The 19,967-nt window shown below is 38.3% G+C and overlaps 1 protein-coding gene across 1 annotated transcript in view; it reads left to right on the forward strand.

Annotated features, from left to right (window-relative positions):
• The window catches only part of LOC114524165, a 21,569-nt gene continuing 1,602 nt past the window's right edge, over window positions 1-19,967 (forward strand). The window contains exons 1-13 of the mRNA XM_028545295.1: window positions 1-259; window positions 706-771; window positions 3,458-3,553; window positions 4,184-4,312; window positions 5,925-6,053; window positions 7,024-7,155; window positions 8,380-8,505; window positions 9,172-9,294; window positions 9,571-9,693; window positions 10,700-10,873; window positions 16,774-16,947; window positions 17,777-19,101; window positions 19,384-19,525. Of these exons, the coding sequence (XP_028401096.1) occupies window positions 1-259; window positions 706-771; window positions 3,458-3,553; window positions 4,184-4,312; window positions 5,925-6,053; window positions 7,024-7,155; window positions 8,380-8,505; window positions 9,172-9,294; window positions 9,571-9,693; window positions 10,700-10,873; window positions 16,774-16,947; window positions 17,777-19,101; window positions 19,384-19,525 (2,998 nt within the window). The remainder of the gene's footprint in view (window positions 260-705; window positions 772-3,457; window positions 3,554-4,183; window positions 4,313-5,924; window positions 6,054-7,023; window positions 7,156-8,379; window positions 8,506-9,171; window positions 9,295-9,570; window positions 9,694-10,699; window positions 10,874-16,773; window positions 16,948-17,776; window positions 19,102-19,383; window positions 19,526-19,967) is intronic.

Consider the following 19,967-nt stretch of genomic DNA (forward strand, 5'->3'; position numbering starts at 1 on the left):
ATGTCCTCATCAAGCTCAGATGCGGAAAGTAATAGCTATCAAAGCGACGACTCAGATTGGAATTCTATTCCCGGTCCATATATAATAAAGAGACAGAGCGAAGCGGCTGCGAATATAGACGACCAAACTACAGACGAAACGTCAGAACTTGGTCCGTATGCCAATGAACCGGCGGCTGACGAAGAGTGGCTCGCTAACTACCGTGAAAAAAAGCAAACTTATGACGAGCGTTTAAAGGAATTTCAACGGAGACTTGATGGTATCGAAGAATTAGATAAATGGTATATTTCCCCGCTTTTATATTTGCGTGTCTTTGCTCTGCGTGACTTAGTTCGTGTGATTTCGCGCAGGGTACGATACGTACAGATTTTATTTCAGGTGAAAGTGTGGCAACTGTCGTATTGAACTCCTTCACAATGCTAAAGAATGTCAGTGTTGCGTAGAAATCGAAGAGCATGTGAAGAAGCGCTGAATAGCGAGCTTGCAGAAGCTGGAAAGGGGAAACCCTCCATCTTGCATTGTCGACCATCCTGGATTTAACAGTGTGTGCTTAGGTCGCTTCGTTTAACGGCAACCAAATTACGCACAAGGAAGAAAGAACAATACCGCCAAACAAGCACAGAAGAAAAGTAAGTACATTATACACATGAAATTTAAATGCACAATCACACACTGACATGTTTAAACATGCTCTATAATTTGTAGGTTCTATCGAAGCACAGTCTACAGAAGTTTTGTGTGGTTGGTTTTTGGGCATCTGGGAAATAGAAGGTATCCCTTACCGGCATGTGCATATGAACGAATAAGACGTCATTTTCCACCTACAGACAATGAAGACTTTGTAGGATTTGTAGAGGAAGAGGATAGCTCCAGACAATTTGTGTATATAATTATATTATTAATGTTATATGTTATGATACTCCAAATTATATATTATTTTAGATAACTATGTACATTTATTGGTGTATATTTACAGCTTTGACCGCACGAAATCAATCCACTGCTTTCGTCTCTTTTTTGCTTCTGGCCTTTCGTCGCCAGAAAACGGTATAAAATGAAGGGAAATTCCTTTCTCTGCATTAGAGGTGTTAGAGCAACCCCCGAAAATACATGTATTAGGCATATTTTTATTTGCATGATTTTTTGCGCCGCCACCTTTCTTTACAACAACATCTGAATAATACACGCTACTGATTTTTGTAATATGAATGAGTCAAACCGGTTCCTATTGTGACGTCACATCAATGATTTTGTTCCAATCCCTTTTGCGCGTTTTTTTTTTGCCAAATTTTATGTTTAAGTGGCAATAACTAGAAGTTATTAACTTCTAAACTAAAGTCGCAATTGCAATTCGGTTTTCGAATAGAGTATACACTGCTAACAAAGATTCTAAAAATGTAAAATTCATTTTTCTGCCAGGAGCACTTTAACTGATTATGTACAATATGGTTAAAAGTGTCACCTACTGCACAGGAGTAGAACAAATAATGCGCAGATACATCTACGCTTACGGGACTTTTTTTCCCTTGCGGTCCTCTGCGATTTCTATCAGTCAACCGCAACCGAACCGCGACCTAACCGCAACCTATAACCGCAACCGCAGTGTTAGGTTATTTCTGGAAACCGTCTCACCGAGGTTTGACCTCAGTCTGACTTCGGTTCAACCGCGATCACACGGTTTTTAGTTTATTTCTGGACAGTATACAGTATTGTATTGCATAGTCATAAAACTAAAAAAAAATTAAATAAACAACACCCTTTTTCCCGCTGCGTTAAACAGCCAGACTCTAAGAACTCATCTAACGGTTAAAAATTAAAATTCAAACATCAAGATACAGTAGTCCCTCGCTAACTCGAACTCCCAAGGGGGAAGAAAAAATGTTCGAGTTACTGGGGGTTCGAGTTAACCGGAGTTGGTGTTAGATTACGTTTATTATACGTAATACAGTAAGGTATAAAATCCAATCGAATCATTCTTCAAGAGATACCATGCCTACCAATATGAATGGTCACCGAGAGTGGACGACGTTTTAAAATTAAAAAGATCGAAAGAATACAGAAGGAACTAAAAAAGCTAGATAAATAACGACCGTGCATGGCACTACCGAAAACCTTTTGAAATTTAAAATCAATTATACACCAATACATTTATACATCGATTAACTTGCATGGATAGTTTAGTTGTTATTTGGATAGTTTCCTGTTGTCAAAATGATATCTTCTCACATTTTAAAATTGCTGATCTATGATTCGAAACCAAAGTTCGAGTTAACCGGATATATTTGACCAAGGGAAAACAAAATTTGTTCGAATTAGCGAGGAGTTCGAGTTAAGCGAGTTCGAGTTAAGCGAAGTAAATTACTATAAAAAACACTGTCAAATTCAAGGGCAATTGGATTTAGTTCGAGTTAGCGAGGAGTTCGAGTTAAGCGAGTTCGAGTTAGCGCCGGGGGACTACTGTAGTACAAAATTCTCAAGGGCTATAAATGCTTTTTTTTCGAATATTTATGCATATAGAGCAGTCGAGTCTAAAAGCTTTGAAGTGATATTTGTTGTATCAAAATTCAAAATTACACTTTGAGACATTCTTTTTGAAGTTAAAGCGATGGTGTAATAGCCGTTACTAGTCGGTTATGTCTTAACAAAAAAAAAACTCATACACAAATAAACTAATAAACTAAAAGAATAAACAAAATAGACACCTACTTGTTTAAACACTTCAAACTTATAAATGATGAATCGTTCCTCTTTCAATGCTAGCTTTGAAAAACTTTTTTTAGTGTTTATATATACTTTTTTTACATTTTAATTCGCGATTTATAAAGTTTACAAAATATGCGCATGCGTATAACTAACAAAACCATGCAACATCTACCGTCCATAACATACAAATTGGACAAAATATGTTCGGTCAAAATACCTGGGTGTAAAAATCAATTCCGGCGGAATTAGTATACCCTAGCTCGCACGGTGCTCCGCTCCGGCACGGGGATTACGCCCAGCCAGCAATTAATGATATTTTTGTCCCCCTCAGGAAACGGAAAAAGAAATGTGCGCGCGCTCTGAACAAATGGGAATACCAAAATATAATAAAATTAATAATGTTGTGATATTTATCGAATGCGGCATGAAAATAATTTGTTTCTTTATGTGGTTGTGAAAGAACTGTCTATTACCAAACGTGGAAAAATGTGTATAAAAGGGTTCTAAAAAGAAGTCCAATTTATTCTTGCAAACCTGGATGGCTACCTAAAGGCAAAGAGTGTTTAACACGTAAGTCTAATTAAAGTGTCACTATTCCTTATAGCATTAGCAAAATCTAAGGCCGTAAGGGCAGATTTGCGCCCAGTGCCGCACGATGACAACTGTGTAGGATTGTGAATTAAAGTTTTAAAACAAGGTAATTACAAAATTGTATGCTATCCTATAACGATTCATGGTCTACTTATTATACTAGCCGTGTGCACAGGTGGTTGTAAGAATGGTGGCAAATGTATCGCTCCTAACTCTTGTCGCTGTGCAATTGGTTGGACAGGATCTCTGTGTAATAGCGGTAAGCATTTTCTATGATTTTTCATTCCTTTATTACAGTGTAGTTATCTATTATAAGTGTGGAATTTAGATTAATTTGACACTGCACACTGGGATAGTGTGATGACTTGAAATTGCGGGAGCTACATGTATCTATAAGCCGCTATATCTTCAGGTTATCCGTGAAAAATTCATTCTCAACAGTTTAAGTCATAATATTTATTTTTTAATCGCATCAAATATTCCTCGTCGGGCGTTTGTAACGTCCAAAGTAAAACGCCCGTCATCAAAGTTGCCATTTATTTTGTTTAGCAAGATGATGGGAAGAAATAGGTAGTTATTACAGTGTAAAGGCCCACACAGACAGGACGCGAATTGGCAACGCGGCGCGAATTTTCAGCGTTTTATATTTTTCAAAAGCAAATAAATTTTAACTTATCAAAATTTTCTTGTAGATTACATAAAAATAATACATTTTAATTGCTCTAGCGTCCATAGATTCCAAATTTTGATCCCAGAATTTAATTTATATGCTTCTGAAAACTGAAAATTCGCGTCGCGTTGCCGCTTCGCGTCCGGTCTGTGTCGACCTTAAATCCGGTGTTTTTCATGCGCGCGATGTTAGTGAAACAAATTTAACTGAATACTTTAGATATCAATGAATGTGCGACAAGTCAGAATCAATGTGGATACAAGCCTGGATGTAGAAACACGCAGGGTAACTACACCTGCAATTGTGCTTCGGGCTATTACTTGAAAGAAGATTTGCGAAACTGCGAAGGTGGGAAATGTTTTTATAAAGCGATATTTACCGATCTGAGGTGAATAGTTGTTTTAGTATAGCAAAGTGATTATTTGAAAACACCATATTTTATAGAAAATATATTTTCAGAAACGTAAACAAATATCTCTACGATGTTTTAGACGAAATAAAGTTGGCCACCGTTCAGCCTCCGATCTTTCACCTCGAAATAATTTTAGGCCTTTTTCACGCTTCTTTCGTCTTTTTAAGTAAAGCATTTTCGTTAGAATCCAAGCTTTTTTCATCTGTCACTGACAAAAAGAACTCCCCCATTTTGAAAATTCCAATTGATGATTTTGTAATTATCCAAGGTCGGCCGACCAATTAGGGGCCATAAATTTCAATAATTGCCTTTCTAATTATATTAATGGTAAATGGTGAATTTCTGATTGTAATGTAAATATTTCTGGTTGTATTGATCTAATAGTAATTGGTGTAATAATAATTGTATATAATAAGAGCTAAATTTTAAAAGTCAAAATTGTAAGCGCTAATTTTGAGCTTAGAAGAGATCGCAGGCATCCAAAGCATGCCATGTGTAAAATGGAGCCCATGCAGTGGCTGACTGAGAAGAATTTTCAGCAGTCTATGACTTTCGTCTAATCGACCTGCGCTTTCTTGTAATGAACTGACGTTACCTGCGATACATTTCGAGATGAAAAATAGAGAAATTCTGGAAGAAAACGGCACAAATAAATGCTGAAAAGGAAATTTAATTGCTATTAAAATTAATAAGATGTCTCCAGACGTTTTTACGTAAACTAAATAATGCAATGTTTCATTTTTGTTTTTCTCAAATGCGTACTAAAACACTAATACGAATTCGTGTATTTCTTGTTTGTTTTAAGTGCAAATGCATGCCTTCAAAAGACCTCGATTCGATATTTCTCGGTTAAGACCGAGTAAGCGAGGTTAATAAGACGTTTTTATCACGGTATATATCGCTATATAAATAATGCATGCTAGAAAAGTAATTCCCACTAGAGTCCATGAAGACCAAAAAGCCTTGCATTTCAACAAGCGCAAAATATAAAAATACAAGACAATAATGTTTCTCGTCACCTCTGACAAAAAATGCGTTTTAGTGCAGCTAATATTAAAGGAAAAGTTGAAGCACTTTCTACGAATTTTTCATTTTTTATCCATGACTGTGTATGTATGCCTAATTTTTGCATTAAGTTATTTTGTTTGCGCGATTAATTTGTCAGCGCTACAAAAGTTACAGTGTTATTTTTATAATAATACATTGATGATAAACAGTATGGAAAACGACGATTATTGTTTACTATTATCACTGTTTTGCAATGGCTTTGTTCATAAAACACCTATTTTCCACTGCCTCTCGCAAAATACACCTTTGTGTGTTTTAGATCTAAATATGGCATGCAGTTACTTAGAATTTTTATATATCTGCTGCCTAGGCTTTCGATTCTGTTGTTTTATTAAACAACGTAACAAAGTATGTTTTTTATAAATCTTATTAGCCGGACTTGGAAACAACTATATATCCCCAATGCAGCATTGCTCTGGAGAGACTAGAGAGTTTGGATCTGACATATAAATAGTATAAAAAATAATTGCTATATTTCAGATATCGATGAGTGTATTGCCGGCAACTATTCCTGTGGAGCGAACTCCAGATGCGTCAACGTTCCTGGAAATTACAGTTGTCCCTGTGTGAACGGATTTGGCATTTTACCGACAAGTAATTCATGTTTAGGTGGGAAAACACGCATAGACCAAAATTTAATAATATATACGACATTTCAACGAGCAAACAAAATTTTTAACATGAGTGATTTAACTTGAAGTGCTAAAGCTTATCTTACTTCGACGAAGGAAAGTTTTGGAAGCGATAAATGCAATTTACTTTAATTTTTAAGTTTTACATTTAAAAATCGAAAATGAATATCTGGAAATTTGGCTGCGGATATTTGAACTAAATTACGCGAATACATTCAATCTATTATTTTACTAATAAAAGCTGGGTCTGAAATTCATTGGGCTTTCAAATATTATAAATCGACATTATCGAAGGGAATGACACTGAGAAAATTAAGAAACAGAGTGAAGTAATGTCGCTAAGTAAAGAAACATTCATGGCGCATTATTGAAACAAGTTAAAGTGCCTATATCACTTGTGGGATCTTTACGGATTTGAATAATCTTTAAATATTTGTTTATAAGTTCTACAACCTTTTTTGATATAATTAAATAGTTTCGAAAATACGTCGGTTGGGGGGGACTGGGACTCACGAATGATTTGCAAACACGCCGTCTTTTATAATGTAAACATGAAGAGTTTCACTGGCGATATAGTTTGCGCTTTTCAAGAAAAAAATGCGGGAACGGTGCGTTGTGTATATTTGTAGCAACTGGGCGAGTTTTTCTCAAAATATTTTACGTTATTGGAAGATCGAAGTAAAATTACAATTGATTATATTATGTTTGACAAGAACTCGGTTCCTGAGTCCCAGGCCCCCGAGCACGACGGAAATTTAGGCAAATCGTCATGTTTAGATGTAAATATTTCCGGAACTGTTTAATTATATGAAAAAGGGTTGTAGAACTTATAAACTAATTTTTTAAGCTCTATTCAAATCCGTAAAGATCCCACAAGTGATATAGGCACTTTAATGGTCATTAGTGATACACCTGAGCGAAACTAAATTTATATTAAATTTTTACAGATATCGACGAATGCAATCCAAGCAGTGGTTATGTGCACGACTGCCAGATGAAGTGTAACAATTTTGTTGGTGGATATAGGTGCAGCTGTAACAGCGGATATAACCTTACATCAAATGGAAAGAATTGTTCCGGTAATAAATTACAAGCTGAGTTACCGCCTTCGCTTATTCCCGTCTAATTCTCTACAAGTGTACGGACCTAAATTTCGTTATATGGTATATATGGTGTTATATCCACTGACTCTTAAAGTCAACGACTCAACCGTGCGGGCAACGCGACAAAACATACATATAATGTTATTTATCGGCTGCGAGGTTCGGATAGAAGAATATTTTCTTAAGGTATCGAAAACTACCTGAGGCCGCAGGCCGAGGGACGTTTTTAGCGGCGTTTACACTGCGTGCTTTGACCTGGCCTGGCCCAGGCCTATGCCTAGATGTGAACATTGTTTACTCGGCCAAGACCATGCAGGCCTGGACCTGTTCTAGGCCACAAAATCCAGGCCAAAAGCACAAGGGGGCCTGGACCAGGCCTGCATGGACCTGACCTGGGGCAAGATTTTGGTAATGTGAACAGGCTTTACCTAATGCTGACAAATTTTGAACTTAATAGTATGACGTGTATAGGATACATATAGTATTACCACTTTTTTACAAGTATTTTGTATTACAATTACTTTGGCTGTCCGGTATGGTAGGTACTCTAATATAGGTCAGTGGTGTGAACGTGGAACATATTATACCTATAGGCTTGTCCTAGACCTGGTCCAGACCTGGTCCGGCCAAGTCCAGGCCTGTAGTGTAAACGCGGCTTTTAAGACCCAAGAGAAATATTTTTCTATCCGGACCGACCAAAACAGTAAAATTAATATTGATAACTGTGGAATCAGACTCATGAACAATCAAAACCTCGTTCGTTTAATTTATCAAAATTCATTTTAATTTAAATGAGGTTTTGATTGTTTATGTTTTTGTCGCTATTGCTTAGCCTGACTGCGCGCTCAATGATAATACGACCAAACGCCGAAGAAATACTTTTTGTAAAAAAATAAATACGTTATTTACATTCTTGTTCGGTCCCGATAGAAAAATATTTCTCCTCAATCTCAAAAACGTCCCGGTTTGGTCTACGGCCTCGGGTCGTTTTTGAAACCACGAGAAAATATATTTTTTATCCGGACCTTGCAGCCGGTAGATAACATAATTATATGTATAATATATATTAATTGTTTGTATATTATATGAATTGCTGCCTCGATATGCTAATTATTTATATGTGTATAGAGATGTTAGCCTAGAATTTCTAGAATCTATTTCCCTAAATTCCCAATGTCACTTTTTCCATCCTTGTTATAGATCATGATGAATGCGAGGGTAATGTGCACGGATGTGAGCAACACTGTATAAACTTGCCTGGAGGTTACACGTGTTCCTGTTTACGAGGATATAGATTGAATACTGAAGATGCGAAGACATGTGACGGTATTATATATTATAGCTCTCATTATTGAAAAAGTGTATTATTACCAGTTTTATTTTGACCCTGATGATCTACAAAAATGCCCCGTTTTTTTGGCAAGTTTCATCACGTTTTCACCTCGCAAGCTATTAGACTATTAGCGAATGTTCCAGATCGAATTCCACTCGTTTTCTTTATAAGAAATACGCCATCCGAAACACAGTGTTTTGCGAATAAAGTGTCGTAGCATCTTAAGTACATCTAAAACAATTATTATTTTAGCTGCCTCAGCATTATAGTACTTAGATTTTCAGGAAAGATTTCGCTAACCTCGCGCACACGATGCGAATTACTTCATGGTACTTTCTCAAAGATTGCCCCTTCTTAAATTCCCTGTATAATACCTTTGTCGTCCTTTCCCTGTGTTATAGCTATTGAAGCGTAATATTGAAGCGTATATTAAATCTTCAATCCTGTGCAAACTGCGACGTGACAACGCGAATCTACATGTATTAAATATATTCTTACCCCAATCAACCCGTTGCTCACGCCGGAGTAAAAAACAAACGAAAACAAGACTAAACCTAGGTGATTTTTCAAACTCCAGTAATAATACAGCAATATGCTGTAGCTAATTAAGTTTTACATAGATCGTCGAGGAATTTATGAGTATTTCTTTCTCTCTACAGAGATAAATGAATGTTTGGAGAATATATCCGGGTGTGCTCAAGATTGTACGAACACAATTGGTGGCTTCAATTGTTCATGTAAAAAAGGCTACTTCCTCGGCACGGATCAAACGTCTTGTATTGGTAAAGTATCTCTGCATATATTTCAATATAAAAAGTACTGCTTTATCGAATCATTCACCTTATCACTATGCCAAAAAAATTAGCTGAATACATCATGTCACGAACTTGTACGAAAGCTGGATAGTGATTTTTTCAACCCCTGTAAACATGAACATCCGTTAAAGCAATGAAATTAAAGGTTTGAAGGAATTAGAGCTAACAGTCCCCTGGAATAGTTGTTTTCTTATTCTTATATTCAACTTCACTGTTCTAATTCGAGCTTACATTTAACGGCAGATATCGACGAGTGTTCAAAACAAGTGGATTACTGTCACCACATATGTTCAAACACTCCAGGGAGCTACAAGTGTTCCTGCAGGGAAGGGTTTGATCTACGTCTTGATGGAAAAAGTTGTATAGGTATAACTTTATAATTTAAATTCTTCAATAGAGAAATTCAGCATGAAAGTAGGAACTGTTGGAAGCGAAAGTTCGAGTTCGAGTTCAGGTTTAAAGATGAGGTAAAGTCCGTTCTGCGTATATATTCCGCGCAGCAACACATTCCATCAGTGGGGGAGCAACTTTTAGAATGTTAATGATATGCGATATTAGCGTTGTATTACAAACGGACAGTTCGAGTCCTGGCTCGAGTCCTGGCTCGAGTCCTGACTTGAGTCCTGACTTGAATCCTGCCTCGATATTTAGGTACCCTCGTTCGGGGAGCACAATTATTTTATTTTATGTCGCAAAGCGAAGAGGCTCGAATTGCGAGTGACGAAGATAAGGCTGCTAGAGAAAAGCAATATTATGCTGAAAGGAATGCTCCAAGAATTTATTTGTTGAATGAGGACGCGAGATGGCGAGGCTATTTGTCGTCGCTACAGACGCTACCTTCTCGCTTGTCCTACAACCGGTTTATTTACTACAAGCTTCGCTTTATAAAGCTTCGCTTTATATTTTCTTCAAAATATAATAATATTTTCCTCAAAATATAATATAAAATAAGCATATTCATCACAGATCACAGCCGGTCGAGCGAGAAGAAAATATGAAAATTAAAACGACACAATCGTACGCATACGTCATGAAAAGATTATATAACCAACGTAAACAAACATTGTTATGCGCAGAATATATGCGCAGAACGGACTTTACGTCATCTTTATTGTAAATCGGGATAGTGTGATTTATTCCTACTGACGGAATATAGTGAAGTTACAAAAACTAGATGCAATAACTTTTTTATATTTAAGAAAAAAAACAGGTTCACAGGTGAAAAAGTACATTTAGGCTACTACAGTACTTTAAATTAAATTAAATTATAGTAACAGTGATTTTTTAAGAGGATCCCTCGTCTATACTATGCATGGTTCCTCTTATGGCTCGTCTCTTCTCTCTTAATTTCTTTTAACCATCTTATGGACAGGTCGACCATGTTTTCCGTTACACAAACCTGTAAATGGAATAAAGAACTGTACTGGTTACAGGACGGATGATAGATGTAACTTTGGCTGTCTGCATGGCTACAATTTAATTGGCTCCGTGGACAGAACATGCGGCTCAAATAAACAATGGACGGGAAATGATACCAAATGTAAAAGTACGTTTTAGTGGTGTATTGTTAATTATTATACGGCAAGCGTAAATTTCGGTGAAATGAGGCTCAGTGATTGGCTGAGAAGAATTTGTTTTCAGCGGTCATTACTTTCCCGTAATGGACCGGTGTTACCGGCGATCAGTGGCGTCGCCAGCATCGATAAGTGGGGTGGACATATTCATATATTCATGTTCAAAGACCGTTAAAACAATAAATTTGAAAAGAAATGAATAATGTTAAACACGAATATATGAATAAGTCCCCCCCACTTATCAAGCTAGCGGCGCCACTGCCGGCGATCCATTACGAGATGAAAAAGAGAGAAATTCTTAGTGGGGGAGGCACAAATAAATGCTCAAGAGAAAATTTAGTTGCTTTTGAGATTAATAAGACGTCTCCAGAGCGTCTTATCAATAAGACGTCTCCAGACGTCTTCAAGTGCAAAACATGCCTTATGCCATATAAGAAACTTTTTATTAACTACATTTTAAATAGTTTATACACCTTCCATCTTTAATTACTACTCAACATGAAACCTTAACTCCAGCAAGTGAGAACAAATCTGCCTAATATTTTCAAGGGTGAGTGCGGCCTCGTTGAGTAGCCATTCACACTCATACTCAATTCTCACTCACACTTCAGATCCACTTGAGTGCATCTCACTGGAATCGCACTCAAGTGTGAGTGAGCTTTTAGAATACCGGGTTTTAGAGTATGCTTCAATTGTACAGGAAGGCAATATCGTGCTGCCAATTGTAAAAGCAAACTCAAATGCCAAAGAAACATTATATCTCCTTTTGTGAACAATTAGAAGAACAATTGTTGGTTGCAGGCAATGACCAGCCTCGTCCCCGGCGCGGCGGGGGAACACGCGTGGGTCAGTGGGGAAGCTCTCGCGGGCGGAGCGCCTGGCAGAAAATGCATTCAAGATGGCGGCCAAGCAAAGAAATGAGCAAGTATTTCTTAAGTTGACAGATCAGTAGTGAGCGTTCTTTGCTGGACACAATGCGAAGACCAATATTCGATGCGTTTATTGGAGGAAAGGTTTTGTGTGGGAGAGAAGACTGTGTCAAAAATTAAGATGTAACAAAATGTAACAAAATACACTTCTCTTCGATTTCTGTAGAATGGCTTGCATTTTCTGCCAGGCTCCATTTCGTGTTAAAATCCCTGCGCGCGACATTCCCCACGCGCACGTAATGGAGCCTGGGGACGAGGCTGGGCAATGACGCGAACACACGAGTGACGCACCCGGTCGTGATAGTCGAAGTTGAAGGTGTTAAGTGTAGAATCTTACTTGACACAGGCGCAGGCAGTTTCTATGCATCTGCTGCACTTTTGGATCGTATTTTAACGAGGATGTCGAAGAAAGATACCCGGAAAATCAACATGATGCTCAGTGTGACAGCGAGGGAAGTCGAATTGTCGACCTTTGATATCAAGTAAAATTTCTGTCAGTAGAAGTGACCAATGTGAACAAGGGGGAACTCTTATTCATAGACAATCCGAGATATCAGCACATGATTGAGCAAAACCCACACTTAAAAGGAGTCGTCATGGAGGACATTGACGAGAAAGAGCGACTGCTGGTTCACATCATTCTGGGAGCGAGCGACTATGTGAAGTTCGAAACTGATCTGCCCCCCAAGGTTGGCCAACCAGGCCAACCAGTAGCAGATTTGTCACGGTTTGGATGGACTATTATGTCTTCCGGGAAGGAATCTTGCAACATAACCAACATGCTTTTGACTCAGACATCCCAAGCCGATTACGAAGAGCTGTGTTGTCTAGATATCTTGGCTTAAAGGATACACCTACTAATGACCAGTACAATGTGTTTGATGAGTTCAAGGAACAACTCACCCGGGACCATGCAAAGTGGTTGGTAGGGGACAGGCCTCCCATGGCGTGGCAACCACCCTCCATTGCTCAACAATGAATCTTACAGTTTGCGACAATTAACAAGTTTAACGAACAGACTTGAGCGCCAGGGTTTAACAAGCAAATACGGGAAGATAATCGAGGAACAAAAATCAGAGGAGATAATCGAAAACGCATAACAGCTAAGTATATGAAGAGAATACCACACCTCCCACAAAGCAGTTATTCAACCTGATGCAGAATCTACAAAAATCCGAATTGTATATGACGCTCCTGCAAAAGCACGTAACGGTATTCCATCGCTGAATGAGTGTCCAAATTCCGTCCCCCGCTGCAAAATAAGTTGTGGGATGTGTTGGTTAGGGGGCGCTTTCATCCAGTGGCTTTAACGGGCGACTTGCAAAAGGCCTTTTTGCACGTACGTACTCGTGAAAACGACCGAGACGCGCTTCGCTTCCACTGACGTAAAGACCCGCAAGGAGAACTAAAGACATTGTGATTTACCAGGGCTCATTTCGGGCTGGTGTCATCTCCTTTCTTGGTGAGGGGAGTTATCGATATACACCTGAGTAGCTGGGAAGAAATGGAGCCTAAAGTAGTAGAAAAACTTCGTGAGAAGTTGTACCTGGACGATCTGATATCAGGGTCAACCACCGTCTCAAAGACGACAGAAGTAAAAGAGAAAGCAAATTCACAAATGGCACTCGAATGAGCGAAAATTGGACCCACGTTCAAGATGGTGATCCTATACCTACTCGAAACAGCAATTAGGGACCCAGAGACAGTAGCATGCTAAGATTAGTAACAGTAGCATTCTCGGACAGGCGTGGAAAAAGGAACGAGAGACATTGGCGGTTACAATGCCCACTACATTATAGTGTTGACTAAACGAGGCATCCTGGCAAAGTCGACAAAGATATATGACCCGTCGGGTTTCGTGTCTTCTTTAACACTCTCAGGTGAACTTATCTACCGTGCAGCACGCGACACCAAGCACTACTCTCAGATAAGGTTGTGGAATAAGTGGAACAGTGCACTTCCAGTACAAGTGGAAACTCCACGATCTCTGGTAGTTTATCAAGAGCCAATGAAATCCATTCAACTGCACTCATTCGAAGATGCAAGCGGTAACAGGGTTGTTGCGTGTGTTTATGCGGTATTTGAACAAGAATCGGGAACCGACCAGGGCTTGGTCGCGGCGAGATCAAGATTATCGAATGGTAGCGGCGCACATGGCTGCCAATTTGCCTTCAAACGTGAAAGCAGCGTTGATCAGTTTTCCAGTGATGAATGTTCAATGTTGGTCAGGTAGCTTTACATTGGATTACAGGAAGCGGGGAATACAAGCAATTCATGGAAAACAGAATTAACAAGATTAACGAACACCAAGGAGCTGTGCATGTGGCGACACGTTCTTTCAGCATCAAACCCTGCTGACCTTGCAAGTAGAGGAGGCCAAGTAGAAATGGCAACCTTATGGTGGAAGGGTCCTGACTGGCTGCCTAACACAGAACTTTGGCCAGAAAACATAGTGACGGAGCCAACAGCAGAAAGCCGTTACGAAGTCATACGCTCATGGTTTTGCTAAAGAGTACCCCAAAAATGGCGGCATATTCGTCATCGTGAGAAAGGCTAATTGGAGTGGACTACGGCGGTCCTTTACAATACCGAGTATCCAAAGGACAGGAAGGGAAGCAAATATACTGTTCTATTCCTGTAGTTTGAAGAGAGGAGTTTATATGGAACTTTTGCCCATGTTAGAAACGACGGATTTTCTCGACGGCCTAAAACAATGCACGAAGAGGGAGACCAAAACGAATTTACTCTGACAATGAGAAAACGTTTATCGGCGCAGCAAAATGGATCAGAGCCGTGGCGAAGGATGAAAAATTACAAAATTACGTATCGATCAGATGATAAGATGGCAGTTTAACCTGAGTCGCACCCCACGGTGGGGAGGTGAATTCAAAAGGATGATTGGGTTCGTAAAAGCACGCAGCATTGAGTATCGGGGATGGTTATCTACGATGGAAAGAGTTGCAGGAGGTCTTGCCTGATGTCGAGGTGACATTAAATAACCGCCCGCTCCCTTACGTAGAAAATGATGTTCAGTTTCCTGTGTTAACACCAAATTCAAAGTTGTTTTTGAATAGTAATATTCTACCTGAATTGCAGCCACATACCATTGAGGACGGTGACCTTCGGAAACGCGCAAAACACTTGTTGAAATGTAAAGACGTGATTTAGAGAGGGTGGACACAGGAATATTTGCGAAGTCTTCGGGAAAGGCACATCCAGGACATCGGGGAGCAGTACCAGTACCAAAAGATGGTAAAATCAGTGGAGACAAAGTACGGACAGAAAAGTCGCAAATGGAGCGTGCTGTGCAACATCTCTACCCGCTTGAGCTCTCGGTAGACAAGAAGGAACCAGTTCCAGCAATACTCAATGCAGAAGCAGAGACATTCAGACCGAAAAGAGGTGCTGCAGTTGCGGCAAAATTTCGAGTTCAGGATATCGCAGCGGATGAACAATCGACGTAATTTAAAGTGAACATTCCGTAGATACTGAACTGTGAACATGCAATCAGAACTATTCCAGAAAACTGACGTTTATTATAGTTACATCCACGATCAATCTTTGGGTTTAATGGAGAACTACATTTATCTCGATGGACTGATGAATGGGGGAGGGTGTTGGGGATTGACTTTATATGTTATTTATTATATTATTATTCACGTGCATGCCTATATAGAGAAACCGGAAGTGTAAAAAAAGCATGTGGTTACATTTTCGGTAGAGAGAGAGAATTTTGAGATTTTGTAGTGGGCAAGGAGATTTTTGTGAGTGTTGTTAGATTTTAGAGGCGAGTTTACGACAAGGCGTAATAGATCGGATCTCACGAGCTAAACAGAATCCCGCTTGACTTTTTCATACTGTAGCTATGGAATAATGTACTGTACTTTTTACCGAAATAGACAATATTTATGCTTTCTGATCGGATTATTGAAAAGGTAAACAAATTTGCTGATTGGTTTAAAACGTTATTCTTCCTAGTTGCCGCGGCAAGAAATTGACAACTAACTTTAGCAGAATTTCGAACCCATGTCCTCGTATATGCAAAATATATCGGTACAATAACTGCAGCGCGGTGGCAATGGTTCCGTTTTATTCTCAAATGGCGAGGCTATATATCCAACGGTTGTTGATATAACACTTCCTGCACAACATCTTACATATAAAATGAAAATATATTTTAAAGTTGAATACCTTTGAACAATAATGAATGATTATGCATATTATTTAAAATACCCTATTACGCGTGTTATGCAATTCGCTAACAAATCCGATCTTATGCATATATATTTTCACGTTCTATTTGTCACTGCTTTTTGATGCACATATTAGCTGGCTTTACTGCTATGACTACAAAACGATGTACCTTACTTATTATCAGTTTTTCATTACTAAAAATGCAATATCCCTTCGCCTGAAGCACTTAACATATATTTTCAACAGTGAAATGTTCTCGAGTTATCAAATTCAACTGTAAATGTGCTGCGAATAGTTTTAAATACTATTTTTAGCGAAATTTCAACTGCTTTTTCAACCAGATTCACCTTTATTAAACTTACTTTGAAATAACGGAAACAATAACAACTCCGAAACACCTTTTACATTCCTTTTCAATCAATTTTCGGAGACAAATTTCTATATACTTTCAAGATGATTTGAGATTAAAAATATAATTTCTAAAAATTTTAATTAAAATAGAAGCTATGCCGCGTGGACCAAAACCTTAATTTAGCCAATCGCACGTTTGCAACGTTTGCTACTTACGAGATTAAACTCTTATTGAACACATGCATGCCCGTATAAGTTACAGAAACGCCCAACCTCCATAAGATGATGGCGGACAACTTCAATTGTTCATTTAATTTGCATTCCCAGGCTCAGGGATTACTTTCGAAGTTGTAGCATAATTATAAAATTTGTTAATTTTTTAAAGTTTTTAATTTCAGTAATTCATTGCGTAAATGCCAAAAGACCGTCCAATGGCTTCGTGTACTCCCCGTGTTCCACTCATTATGGCTCAAAATGCTCGCTTGGCTGCAATGATGGGTATCGCATTAACACTGACGTAATTACCTGTGATGCTAATGGACTTTGGCAACCAACCAATGTTTCCTGTGAAGGTTAATTTCAAATACTAATCATGAGACTATAGATATATGACTATAGATATTCATGCAACGACGAGGACCATTAGGGATTAATAGTACGAATAATGCTTAAAGTTTTGATCAAGTTAACACAAGCATTATATTTCTTTGCCAAAAAGCAGTCCTCTCCATTCGTTGGTATTTTCGTTTAGCGTTCTAGTCTCTCCCCTGCTTCCTTTGAGGAATGCAAACACATTTCGACCATTTACACGTTATTTAAAATTCTAGCCACTGATTGGTTGAAAGACCTCGAATTATTACGCAATACAGCGGATTTTTTAAAATGGCGGCGAGTTGTTTTACAAAATTTAAGCGCCTGATAAAATCAGAAATTTTAAAGAAATTGTTGCAACTAAAACAATGTACGCAAATGCGTAAAAATCCCCGAATAAAAACTTTGTTATAGAGCAGTGCATAAATTTATTTTGCATAAAACATGGTTTTATTTTAAACAGTGGCGTAGCCAGAACGATAATTGGGGGGGCTTATATTCATATATTCGTGATACGCAGGTTTAATTTTTTTTCAAATCAATTGTCTTTACAGTCTGTTAACATGAATATATGAATATGGCCCCCCCAATTATCGAAGCTGGCTACGCCACTGATTTAAAACCTCGTAAAATTGTCAAGATATAAGTATCAGCGCCCCCCCCCCCCCGATATATTTGAAATATATAAAACACGGTACAAATAAGGCTAACTGTCCTTATTAAGCTTTTGCAAATTACAAGCGTCCTACGTGGACGATTTCATTAAATCGCAAACAAATCATATTAATTTAATCTATATTTATTTTTCAGAGATTAAAGTTTGTCGACCCAACCCCTGCTTTCATGAAGGAAAATGTTCCATAGTCAATGGGGACTCCTATAAGTGTGACTGTTCCAGCACTGGATACATAGGCAATAACTGTGAAGTCGCTTATTTTACAATTTTTGAGTACCCCATCATATTCCCCGATGTTCTGTCGCCACTGATAACGATCATTGCATCACAACCAACCGACCAGGTCATACTACATCTGATTAATCGTAATCTTGAATTCACTCCATCTGTGCTTATTTTTCATCGCAATAGTTCATTGAATCAGTCTATAACGGTTAAAGCTAAAAAAGAAGGGCTTTATTTCATAAAGTATTCGCTATCTGGTCCAAGCGCGGGAGAATATTCTCTGCCTGAAGAAGATACTCTATTTGTGAGCTCACCTAAAAATTCAACCGATACTTTTCAAATGGGAAACAACATATTTCCTTTTCCAGCTGGTTGCCACAAAAAGCAAATCGGAGTCGTTCATGGATCAAAACTTCCCATTGTGGTTTCTTCAACATCTTCTTTCGTTTCTTTTGGACCATTGTCAGTGACCGAAGGCATAGTCGGTATTGATGTCAGTGACTCTAGCAAACTACCTTTATCCCTAGTTGGTCTAAATCTACCTAACACAAGCATAATTTCTGATGCGACCACCTGTGTCGACAATGACGTCGTTCCTTATAGTATAGGGTCACTCTTAAGATCACGTGTTCTGGCTAAATCTTTCATTGATGCCATAAAGAATAGCTTGCCATCGTGGATAAAAGTTACGTTGAGTGAGGCAAATTCGGTTAAAACGATGTACTCCTCGGAAAAGAAGACGTACTTCCTAAATGGAAAAAATATGCGCACGGCAAGCATCGGGAAAGGTCTACCGGTAGTCGACGAATCGTTTTATTCCATGCTTTCCACAAACAATTTGAATATAACCGTGGAGAACAATACTGATATTTTCAAATCTAGGCTGATCGCTTTGGCTGTGGAACTGGACGGAAAATTGCCGTCGAATGTTCTCTTGCGTTCTTCTTTGGAAAACGACGTTATTAAAAACATATCTTTTTTGACGCAGATTGAAAAGTTCGGGTGGAGTTTTGAATTTTTTTCCCTTCAGATTTCCAAGAACAATTCAATAGAAAGGCCAAAAAAGAATGGCTTTTGGGACGGTGACAAATTCTTCAACGTTAAATCTTCGTCAGACGGTACGTTTGCAGCGGTAACGTCGCTTGAAAAACATTTCAAGAATACAACTTTCGCCGCTGATTTAAGAATGCAATTTGATGGAACTATCATTGCTCATGTGGAAGATATTAACAAGGTTTGGAAAATTTTTTCTATTGGAATAATGATATTAATAATAATATTCTCTAAATTTACCGTTTTGCTAATTAAACTGTTCCGGAATTTCTGCAGCATTCGAGGTTGTCCGCGAATGCTCGGAAGTAGTGATTTAATAAATAGCAAAAATGAGGTGAAGCTTGGGGGGAGCTTGAATAGAAAATTTATTAAGCTTCTCTATTTATTTCTTATTTATCTCTGCTCCTGGTGCGGATTTAAGCTTCTGGTATGTATTAACCGATGCCTTTCAATTTTCTTTTAGATCTTAGATTCCCCGTTATATCAGCAATGGGATGTTGACCTATATGGTAAAATAACTCTCACGATTTTATTCCAAATGCAAGGAAAGACGGTCAACCTCCGTTTCAAAGGACAAGAATCAGTTAATTATGCTGATTTCGGAGGTATTAACATACTGTATTCGTACTTTTGTCATTCATTCTTCTACAATGTTTTAGATTCTTAAATTTTATCTAACATAATACATTTCTGCATCGTGGCTGCGTTCCCTATATTGGGACTTCCGAAGGTGCGCTTATAATTGAAAAGTTATGTGTAGCTATTTGCAATTGCATATTCAGATCCACCGTATAGTCTATTAAAAATAATTTAATCGAATCTGGCACCTATCCTGTATCGAACGTTCTTCACGGGTTATTAATGATAGCTAGATCTCGTTTTTATGCTAATTTAGGACGATAGCAATTTAAACCAATAAACAGTATTAATTGAGTTCGTATAAAGCGGATGATCTAGAGGTTAAAAAAATGGCGATTCAACTTACGTTGCCAACAGCCTGTATAATATAATTATGAGAACACAGCAGTGCACTGCTATGATAATTAG

This window comes from Dendronephthya gigantea, unplaced genomic scaffold (assembly GCF_004324835.1).
Source record: "Dendronephthya gigantea isolate DGI-Jeju-01 unplaced genomic scaffold, DenGig_1.0 000030F, whole genome shotgun sequence".
In the NCBI taxonomy this organism is placed as follows: Eukaryota; Metazoa; Cnidaria; class Anthozoa; order Malacalcyonacea; family Nephtheidae; genus Dendronephthya; species Dendronephthya gigantea.